The sequence below is a fragment of the Papaver somniferum genome, chromosome 8 (genome assembly GCF_003573695.1).
Source record: "Papaver somniferum cultivar HN1 chromosome 8, ASM357369v1, whole genome shotgun sequence".
NCBI lineage: Eukaryota > Viridiplantae > Streptophyta > Magnoliopsida > Ranunculales > Papaveraceae > Papaver > Papaver somniferum.
Genome location: NC_039365.1, coordinates 44402560 through 44414478, shown reverse-complemented (window position 1 = coordinate 44414478; position 11919 = coordinate 44402560). Strand labels below are relative to the sequence as shown.

The following is an 11919-nucleotide window of genomic DNA, read 5'->3' as shown; positions in this document are numbered from 1 at the left end:
CTGTTCTGTACAGTTTATAAATAACGTTTTTAGGGATTTCTTGTTTTTCATGAGAACTAATACACTAGAAGTCGGATAAAGTGCAGCCAAGAATGAGTTGACATACATGAACTGTTTCCCATATCTGAGTATAAATTGAAATTTTTATTTGATGAATAAGTTCGGGTAGTGCAGGAACAAGAATGGTTAAACAAGCATCAACAGTTAATGATCGTTTAAGAACATATTGGACACCACCAATGGAGCGTTATTTCATTGACCTTATGTTAGACCAAGTTGAAAAAGGGAACAGAGTTGGTCATACATTCAATAAACAAGCATGGACAGATATGCTTATAATTTTTAATGAAAAATTTGGATCTAAATATGACAAAGATGTACTTAAAGGTCGGTATAAAAATTTATGGGAGCAGTATAATGATGTGAAGATTCTTCTTCAACAACCTGGCTTTGTATGGGATGAAACAGGGCAACTGGTAATAGCATCGGATCAAGTCTGGGACTCTTATCTTAAGGTGTATTTTTCATTTCTGGTTCACTCATGTTTATTTATATGTTTATATCATTAGAACAAAGAATCTGACTTTCTTATTGTTGTTTATTTGCAGAAACATCCGGATATCAGATGTTATAAAACTAAACCTGTTTTGAACTATAAAGACATGTGCATCATATATGGTTACACAATTGCAGATGGAAGATACAGTCGTTCAAGTCACGATGTAGAGTTTGAAGATTATGGGACCAAAATAAGTATGTTTTCATCTTTACTTCAGTTAATTGTTGTCAATGGGCTATGATGGAGGAAAAATAACCACATATATGTTTAAGCATGAAAATGGTAAAAATATCTATTTGTTGGTTATTCACTTTGTATGGCGTCCAAGGGACTTGGTAGAGCCAGCAGTAATGCAAAGAATCATTTATCGTTAGCGCATACTGTTTGTTTGAGGTAATTTTGGACGGTGTAGCATTAATTTGTTTTCATTGTGTCAAGTATTTTAAAATTGCAGGGGAAGGATCAAGCAGCCAAACAGGAAGTTTTGTTCACCGAGGACAACTTGGACACCAACAATGGATCGATTTTTCGTTGACCTCATGTTAGAGCAGGTGCATAATGGAAGCAAGATTGAGAATTCATTCACAAAACAAGCTTGGACAGAGATGATTATGCATTTTAATGAAAATTTTGATTCGAAGTACAGCAAAAATGTTCTGCGAAGCAGGTGTAAAATTTTGAGGAAACATTACAATGATATGAAGGCTCTTCTCAGCCAGAGTGAATTTGAGTTGGATGAAACACGACAAATGATTGTAGCTGATGATTGTGTCTGGGATGCTTATATCAAGGTGTTTATTTCCTCCTTACAGCTCATTATACTTTATTATGAACTGTTGATAAACGGCTTCTTAATTCTTATATATGAGATTTGCAGGCACACCCTGAAGCACGATCTTGTAGACTTACATTTTTACCAGACTACAATGATCTATGCATGATATATCAAAACGAAACTGGTGTTGGAGAGATAGCTCATTCAGTGTCTGATGCAGACCTTGGCACTGGTTGCAGGACTACACAGCATGGTTAGTTTTTATTTGGTGGTAGCCTAGGATACTACAATTACGATCTGAGTTATGTAGGAGACTGAGTTACTTGATGATTTTCTCTGAAATTTTTAACCATCTCAAAAATTTAAAACTACATAATTTTTTTTTGCGGTTTTTTGCTTGCTATTTTTTTGGTAGGCCCAAAAGCCTCAAGTGGTGGTTTTTTAACATTATTATCTGTATGTGAGGAGAAGATTCAAAATTCAGTCAGTGGATCATATTTGTCATCCTATTCATGGTTCACTCAGATTTGATTAATCAGTGCAAAGTATTATTTTATGAATGTGCTTCAATTGATGAACGTATACTTCTAATCTGTAGGGGAAGGAAACAATAGTCAAATGGCTCAAACCACCACTAACTGTGAGCGGTCAAGGACGTATTGGACACCACCAATGGACCGCTATTTCATCGACCTTATACTAGAGCAAGTGCATAGAGGGAATAGGATCGATAATACGTTTATCACACAAGCTTGGGAGGATATGACAACATTGTTTAATTTGAATTTTGGTTCACAATACAGCAAAGATGTTATGAAAAATCGATATAAAAGTTTGAGGAAGCAATATACTGATGTAAGTATACTTCTAAAACAAAATGAGTTCACTTGGGATGAAACTCGGCAAATGGTAACAGCTGATGATAGCATATGGGATGCTTACATCAAGGTATGCTATTTTTTATTGATTAAACGCATACAACTAAATAAGTAAGTAACTTACAGCTATAGATTTCTCACAGTCAAGTCACGCAGGCACATCCTGATGCAAGATCTTATAGAATTAGAATTATGCCGCATTATGAGGATCTACACCTGATTTTCGGGACTGTCACTGGTAATGGAAGAAATATAAACTATGAAAATGAAACCGTGGAACTCAATCCTGGTGCGTTATCTTTTATATTACCCTATGCTAAATTTATCATGATGCTCCAGAATGAATATTATAGCTTAAGAGTTAATATAGTTGGTGGACCATGGGCGGAAATTCAGCTTTCTTAACAGAATAATCACCTGTGTCTATTGTCGCATGATAGTGAAATTTAAGATGCCAAAAGGCGGCTGCATGGTTCACTGTCCCAGCTGGTGGATGTTTTATGATTGAGTCGCTTCAAACTAGAAGTCACGACTTACCATTTCGCAAATCATATTTAGGTTAAAATCTATGTGTAATTCCATAGAGGTTGTTTGCAATATTTTTCCATGTAGGTGAATTCCAAAATGAATTAACTTTGCTCCCTTTTAAAACGAATATAAACCTATGTTGTATTTTCCTATATAAATATATCGAGTGAGCAGCAAAGGATTTATTTGGATTTTTTACGTGGTCATGCAGGCATCCACTCTGTTTTGGGTAAATGTAATGTATCTAAATAAGGGTAAACTGATAATACAGTAATTGTAAAAAATAGAAAATAGTTAATGCTGAAAACAGGAAATTTGTTTAACTTAGGATTGTTCAGTATGGGTTTTATATTGACATAGTTAGTGGTGAGCACTCCAAGTTTTGAAAGTCCTGTTTATGTAATATATACATATAAATTTATATATATTTGTCTGTAACTGACAAGTCTTTACAATCTGTTTAGGAGAGGGAACGTCAAAACAAGATCAAGTTAACACTGATTGTTTGGGGACATATTGGACACCAGAGATGGATAGGTATTTCATTCCTGAAAGAGAAAATAACTGCAATGGCCATGATGGCTCAAGATTAACGAACGGTGAGTCGTAAAAATAAATCCTGCATTTCTAGGATCACGGTGTTTAATTTACAATGCAAATTACATTTTCCAAGTTTTGATTATTAGAAAAGTAACACTTCCATAAGATGTGAACATACATGAGTGTGAATTAGGGCCATGAGATTGCTACTCAGAAGAATCAGCTCAAATGAAGTTCACTGAAAGAGCTAATTGACTGTGTCATTAGAGAAGAACGGATGTTAGCTGTTACTTTTACTGTATTCTAAGAAGCATTGTTATTTTGATGAATGATAACCCACACAGATAACTCTACTTAATATTGTAGTTGAAGCAATTGATAGCCAAGCCTCAATATCTGATGGGCTAAGGACATTCTGGACACCGTCAATGGATCATTATTTTATGGACCTTATGATAGAGCAGGTGCGTAAAGGTTGTAAAGTTGATTATGCACTAAACAGACAAGGATGGGCGGATATGATCAGGCTGTTTAAAGAGAAGTTTGGATCTCAACATGGAAAAAATGTTTTGAGAAATCGATACAAGAATATGAGGAAACAGTTTAATGATATAAAGAATCTTCTTTCCCAAAGTGGGTTCGTCTGGGATCAAAGTAGACAGATGGTGATGGCTGATGATGATGCTTGGGATGCTTATTTGAAGGTGCATCTTTCATATTTCAGCAATATTTCGTTACTTACATATAAGTACTATACTTTAAATATCTAATTGAACTGAACTGTATATCACACATGTAGTCACACCCTCAAGCACGATCTTATAGAACTAAATCATTGCTGGACTACAAGAAGTTGTGTGATATATGGGAATGTAAGCCCCAAGAGGAAAGACACCCAGTCTGGTGAAGATACTGACATACTCGCAGGTAAGTTCTTTAACTCAAAACGAAGTTTTTGTGCTCCCCACAATATATCATTTGGAGTTACCGCTGTAAAATTTTCTGTGGTCGACCAAGAACTTACTGGACACCTCAAATAGTTCGTGATCTTATGGACCTTCTGCTAGATCAGGTGCATAAAGGAAATAGAATAGATAATGCTTTCAATAAAGAGGCATGGACGCAGGTTGTAGCATCTTTCGTTGAAAAACACGGCTCTCAATATAACAAGGATGTGTTGGAAAATGGATACACAAATTTGAGGAAGCAATATATCTACATAAAGAATCTACTTAGCCATACTGGTTTTGTCTGGGATGAAGAGCAGCTGATGGTGACTGCTAATGAAAATGTGTGGGATTCTTATATCAAGGTATTATCCTCATATAATTTTCAGCTGAGCTTGATCTTTAAAAAGTTATGTTTTCTCTCACTACATATCTCTTTCATATTGATGCAGGAACAACCTGATGCACTCTCATATAGAAATAAAATCTTGGCCAATTTTAATGACTTGTGCATAATATTTGATGGAAAAAACAACGATTTGTGTCACAAAATAGATTCTGATGATCACGTTCTGGGAACGAAAAGTAATGGAGTTTTACAATCTTCAGCTCCACCTTTTTGTCAAGGCAAACCTGTAAAGGAACCAAAAGCTCGTTCAGCTACAAAGAAGCACCCTTCTACGACACCATTATTTGACCAGGATTCTAGAAAATTGCAAAAAATCGAGAGTGAAAATTCTGGACATGTTCTTAGTGTAGCGGAGCGCCTAGTTATCTCTTTAAGAAATCAGCAAAAAGAGAATGCAGGCACAACTGAACATGTCATGAGTCAACTTCAAGCCTTACCAGACTTGGATGAGGATCTTATGTTGGATTCTTGTGATCTTTTGGAGGATGAAACCAAAGCAAAAATATTTCTAGCTTTGGATGTGAAGTTAAGAAAGAAATGGTTGATAAGAAAGCTTCGTCCATAGTTAACTCTCATAATTTTGATAACCACAAGTCTCCTTGTACTTTTTCTTGGGATAAGGTAGAGGTTTAGGTTTGAAGAATTTAAGGATTTATTTTTGGAATTTCAGTTCCATTAACCCTATAATTAAGACCTAAACATTGTGGAAAACAACCTTATGCTGAAATCAGGCCTTGAACCTAGTATTAGCATAAGCAACAATACAAGAAACCAGCACCATACGATAGCACTACACTACATATCATTCATACTTAAAACAGATTGAGTATAAGGAAATAGAATGTACAAGACACTTAAACTTCCATGACTTATTATCAACTTCTATTTCCTCACACTACTTCATGATGGATGAAAGCAGATTTGCTTTTAAAAAAAACTTGTGAGTTGGAGTCCTAGTCATGCTTGCCACATGTCACTCCAACCTTTCCATCATGAGTTGGAGGACACCTCATGGCTTCATCGGACAGCTCATATGACATGTCAAGCTAAAGGACATGTCATGCTTAGACTCAACCTTATCTAGCATTAACCTTAAGATAGTCTTTAGAATAAGATTAAGCCATAAACAATACAGTTTATAATAAGTCATGATTAACTTAAACTAAACATGAATTACTTTAACCTTATAGGATTTGTTGCGCAAAACACAAAAAGTCTAACATTGCTTTTCTTGCCAAGCTAGCTTGGAATTTGTTACATAATCAAGAATCTTTGTCGGCTCGTGTTTTGAAAGGTAAATATTTTCCTTTTCATGATTTGAAGTTTCATCCTCCTCCAGCTAATGCGAATTCAAGTTGGGTATTGCAAACTCTCTCTCTTGGTCTTCAAATTGTTCTTGAAAATGCAAAATGGCTGGTAGGTAATGGTTTAGATATTAACATCTGGACTCACAATTGGATTCCTAATTTGTCTTCTCCTCTTAAACAATGGAATGAATTCAATTTAAGTGATTACAGTGGGTGGCTCAATTAATTGATATGGACAGAAATCAACGGAATATTCCTTTACTACGACAATTTTTCACTACTTCTCAGGTTGATTCTATTCAAACTATTCCACTACAGGTGGATCAACATGATAGCATAGTTTGGCCTTTTACTTCAGCGGGAATTTTCACTAAAAAGTCTACTTATGCTCATCTTTGTTCGCAACAATCACATGATTCAACTGTAGGTTTGTCTCCTAAATTCTGGGTTAAATTTTGGAAAAATAATATTCGCTACAAGCTTCAATTGTTTCTATGGGAGACCTTTTTGGATCTGATTACAACAAAGACAAAGTTATCTCATTCTGCTTCTATATCTTCTTTAGATTGTTTCTCTGCAACAGTTACCAAGTTGAAGATTTAGATCATTTATTGGTTCACTGTCCTTTCTCAGCTGCTATATGGAGATATTTTCTTCCTCAAGCATATCAAAATTTGGTTCAACATAAATCTTTTATCTGTTGGGTTCGAACTTGGCAAGCTCTAGAGCCTCTCATTAGCATTCATCATTCCACCAACACTATACATATCATTGCTTGCATTGTGCATTGCATTTGGAAACACAAATGTCAGATCATCTTCAATAATGCATCCCCTAATCTATATTTTTCAAGGAGGACAATCAGGATTATACCTAAGCCTAGATAACTCAACCTAACCATATCATCAGTAATCCTTATACTATTGTCTCGGACTCTCGGTCCGCGTTAGTATTCAACTATCCATTCTGACCTCATGTATCCAAATGTTGAAAACTAATTCTCTTCCTAAATTGATATTTAGTAAAATATTTACTTTTTGAAGCATGGTCATCAATAATCGTTATTGAATATAAACATGATATTGATATTGTCATAATTATAATTATTAAATCTTTCTCTCAAACCTCTTCCTTCTCTCTCACTCATCTTCCATTCTTTCTCCTTTGACCATTATTCTTTCTCCGCTAAAAGAAACTCTAACTTTTGAGACCCGTAGAAGCGTCAAAGCACTTTCACCAACTAAAATTGAGGAGATCGAAGTAGAGGTTAAAGTACAACCTCACTGTAAATTGAATTTTAGGGGTTTTAGTTTAAGATAGTTGGGGGCATCAACGATTTTATAGCAGTAGGGAAACAAATAAGGTGATTGATTTGATTAAGAAGTTCCATTATAAAGGTAGCTTTTATAGTTCTCTTTTCTAACTTATAAATTAAAAACATAACCAAATATTAGTATCATGATGAACATTTTTTATGGAGATAAATGTTAGAAATTGTTCTTGATTTATGATGGAGATATTTTCTGAAATAAATGTTGTCTAAGCAACTTCTTTTAGCCCATAGTTTCACCTAATAGAACTTGATTTTCAATACCTTTTTAAGACAACTTTCTGATAGTAAAAGATATACAATGATAATCCTTGCATCACCACAATGATTATGTTTGTTTGACTTTTAAAATAATCCTTAGATTGGATTTGTTAGGTTTTTTACTTTTGTCTAATTAATGTATCATGGAAACATGATCCCTGTAAATTGTTCCAATGATTGCCTTGAACCCGTATTAGTCTGTACTATTGATGATAATCGAACTATGGTGTTGGAGACAAGGACATCTTAATCACTAATGGTGATTGGGCATTCTTTAGCAGATAATTCATGCAACCCAGTATTATCTCAATTTGGCGGTGGTAAACCAAGGTACCCTTTATTCCTTGATTTATGTAGTTTGCTTCTTAGATTTAAATATTAATGTAAAACTAAGAGTATCATGGTTTCAGGAAAGTGTTTGTACTTTGAGTGAATAGTTTTAAGTTCCGCCAACTTGATTTAACCTTTTGGGAAGTGAGGTAGTGAATCACGCATCATAAATCAACTTGATTTCAACTAAGCATCGTTAGCTATGTGCAGACGAAATAGAAGGCATACTCTTTTGATAAGTCAGTTTTGTTTGATGCAAAATATTTGTATCACTAACAATAATTACATTTATATTTTAAGTTTATGAAGAAATGGATCTATATAGGTGTGTTTTACTAATGTCAGAAGATAGCCTCCCGATTACTATCTTTTGTTCTCATAATGTTTTTGTAGTTGCTCTATGACTTAGTTTGGTGTTATTTTCTAATGACATGGCTTAACTTTTATTTGGTTCACTTTAGACTGTTCATGACGTATAGTGGTACAAGTTGGTTTAATAAAGATGATACAAATTTTTTCGAACATTTATCAAACTGAGAACGAAAGGTTTTTCATGTTGAAATCTGTTTATTAGATCGTAATTAATCTATGTCAAAATATTCTACTAAACTTTCTTTACACGCAAAATAGAAACTCCCAACTGAATGAGTTCACTTTTTAAAGAATATTGTTCATCACATTATTAAGTCCATGGTATGTCGAAATTAGTCAATAGTTATGACTAACACGATTTATAAGAACTGTGGCAAACAACCTAAGGCCATGTTTGGTATGGCTTTTAAAAACCGTTTTCTGTTTTTAAAATGGAAAACAGAATGAAACACGTTTGGTAAACATGTTTCCTAAAACTTTTCTCCATTGTTTTCAGTTTTTAAAAACGAAAAAAACATATTTCTTTCTTCTTCTTTTTTCTTTCTTCTTTGCATGGTTAATTTCTCTACTCAAACATGCAATCTTTTATTCACATCAATGTCCAAAATAAGATGTTGTTCCTTTGTTTTCATGATGTATAATAGGATGAAACTGATAAGGGAATTAAACCCATTATCGTTGCCTATACCATATTGATCAGTGTTGCGAATTAAGTCAAATTGATTATGAGTTTTATTTGTTTTGTGAGATTTGTAAGAGACGTTACGATCATAATACTATAACAGTCACTTTTTGATCAAATATATGGAAGATTTGTAATGCGTATGAACTGTTTGATAAAATGACTGAAAGTGATATTAAAAATTAATAGTTATAAAAAAAATTCATCTTGCACTAGATCCACTAATTATACATTATCTATAATCAGTTTTGAAGTACTTGATGGAGTTGGCAAGTATGAAATGTCGTTGATTATAATTTATAACTAAGTTTTGTTCTTAGAAAATATATTCTCCAAAACAGTTTTTAAGATTTCTCACCAAGAACCATTTTCAAATCTAATGGAAAATGAAAACAAGAAAAAAATGATATGTTTTAAAAACAATATAAAATAATTTTTGAAAAAGTTTTAAAAATTGTACCAAACAAGCCTTAACTTTTACACATAACAAAAGAAGTAGAAATCTTATGATTACTATAAACATTTCTAGATAAATATTTGTTTATCATATTATTTACACGTGTTTTTTTCCCCAAATGTATTAACACTAACCGCTACTTTTCCAAGTGCAACTCTATATGTTCTTATATTTTTATGGGATCCAATGATATATTTTACCCAAATGTACTAATTTTCATACACCATACCGGAAAAATTAAGAGTCGAGATGTTTAATTTGTTTTATCTAAACAAAACCTACCATACTAATTTTCATACACCATAAGGGAAAAAAATTAAAAGTCATGATGTTTAATTTGTTTTATCTAAACAAAACCTACATGCTAGACAAACAAAAAATCCATAGAACACAAATCAAACGAAGAGGTTGATCCTCGGCCGTAGGCTGAGGTGATACCTAGTCCTAATACAGTCTGAAAAGGCGAGGGTACCCAAACATACCTCAAGCTAAAACTTTTCTTACCTATAAGTCCTTTATCCGAAAGTGATTGTCTATGGACTGAGTCGATACAATATAACTAATCGATTCACACTTCGTGTGATCGTCTATGGATACGAGATCGAGACAATACAACAACGAAGTATGTTTACTTGATACAAAGGTTTGGACTTAACCAAACACAATAGCATTGCTTATCAAGTAAATAGGAATTAACGTTTGTTTAATTTAAAATAAAACAATTATAATGCGGAAAATAAAAGTAAATGACAGAACAAGATTTTGTTGACGAGGAAAAATGCAAATGCAGAAAAACCCCGGGACGTAGTCCAGAATTAAATACTCTCAGGATTAAGCTGCTACACAAAATTACACTAACTTCGTATAGTTGAGACCAAGTAACTAACCCTATAGTTCACCTAGTTCCGTCTGTATTCCCACGCCTCCAACTTATAAATAAGTCACGTACTTGGATAAATCCCTTTGGTTCATATTCCAAACAGTAAAAGAACAAGAAATTTGTTTGGTATCAACTCTATTCAACCAAGTGATATGAGTCGGACAAAGGCTCTTCCGTTTATCTCAACATAAAATCCTTCGTCATGTCTAGATCTATCTTATGTTCAATCACCCAAAGGTATCGATTAAGATTAAGCCAACAACACCTTAATCCGAAGAACCGTGTTGATGCCGATCTACTCAATTAATCAATCCAATCTACCACAAGGATAAACCGATTATTAATTGGATCCTCTTTCACCGAAACAAGTATTGTGCACACCAAAGATTGTAAAACCCAAGTCAGATCTTCAATATCTTCCTTGTCTTCAAATCTTCTTAAGTCTTCAATAAAAACCTGCACACAATCACTTGAATCTCTTGTGATCAATCACGCACAGAACGGAGTCTGTTAACAATGGATTATCACAAGATCGTCTTTAGCACTAACAACAGTCTAAATATCCCTGTAGAAACTCTGAACTAGTTTGAGTGAATTATATCAGAAGAGAAGATTCTCAAGAATAAACAAAGGTGCAACCATATTTCAACCACCATTAGTCAATCAAATCATTCGAAAACAAAGAAAAACCGCAATTATCTAGTTTCCCACAAGCGGGTCGCGCTAGAGCTTCTCAATCCCAAAGAAGACTTTAAACTGAACGGCTGTAAGAGATTTCACCTAATTAGATTACTCTCCTCTCCGATAGGCGGCTACACCAGTAACAACAACAAAAGAGTAAATCTGTTGTTACGAAGGATTAGTTTGCTAGAAAGTCAAACTTCGTGTATTTATAGACAAGGAAGTTTGGATACCAAGGAATTTCCAAAACTGAAAATATTCTCAAGATATTCATTAAAGCACAAATTCGGTTTCCATAATTCCTGGAAATGCTATGTCCAAAATAACGATCGAAATCTCTCGGAAAATCTAATTAGCAAATGCACATTACTAATTCGGTAATTTCCCTACAAAATGAAATTAATAACCTTAATTAAAAGATTCTTAACTTACTTATGTTTCGATCCTGGGATTCTCTTCCCTTAGCCGTTAAGGAATATCTTTGAACAATTATAGAAATAAACATTCACAGCACGTGTTCAAAGTTTATCGACATCTTTACTTTGTAAGTTCTCTTTCACAGTTACAACCTTGAAACCGATTTTCCACACTTCCAAACAAGTTTAGAATTGGTTCATCTGACTTTCAAGAACTATGTGATTGATCAAACCAACATTCACTCACAATCATGGGTTTAACGGTTCTACCAAAACAAGTTTCGGTTCTACCTCCATGTGAGTACTACGCATAGTCATACTAGCTTCCCAAAGATTCGGTTGACTAGGTACTAGGATCGGTTCCCCACATATATATGGTATCTAACTTATATGTGTTGCACATGTCCATAGGATCAGTTCCCCCTTCTGCTATAAACCTTGCTACACCCCATACAAGGATCGGTTCCCCTTGATGTACTGCACCCCTTATAAGGATCAGTTCCCTTTCCCTTACTAGGATCGGTTCTCTTTCCCCAAGGTCAGATATAATCCGATCATACCACAAGT

General features: G+C 34.1%; 1 protein-coding gene across 1 annotated transcript; it reads left to right on the top strand.

Annotated features, from left to right (window-relative positions):
* The first annotated feature begins 610 nt into the window (after window positions 1–610).
* Window positions 611–5473, top strand: LOC113305511. The gene is made up of 10 exons (XM_026554532.1): window positions 611–753; window positions 1014–1350; window positions 1437–1587; window positions 1933–2282; window positions 2369–2501; window positions 3205–3339; window positions 3647–3984; window positions 4080–4183; window positions 4238–4592; window positions 4680–5473. Exons 2-10 carry the CDS (start codon window positions 1075–1077, stop codon window positions 5199–5201), a joined length of 2364 nt encoding a protein of 787 aa, XP_026410317.1. The 5' UTR covers window positions 611–753; window positions 1014–1074; the 3' UTR covers window positions 5202–5473.
* The last annotated feature ends 6446 nt before the right edge of the window (window positions 5474–11919 follow it).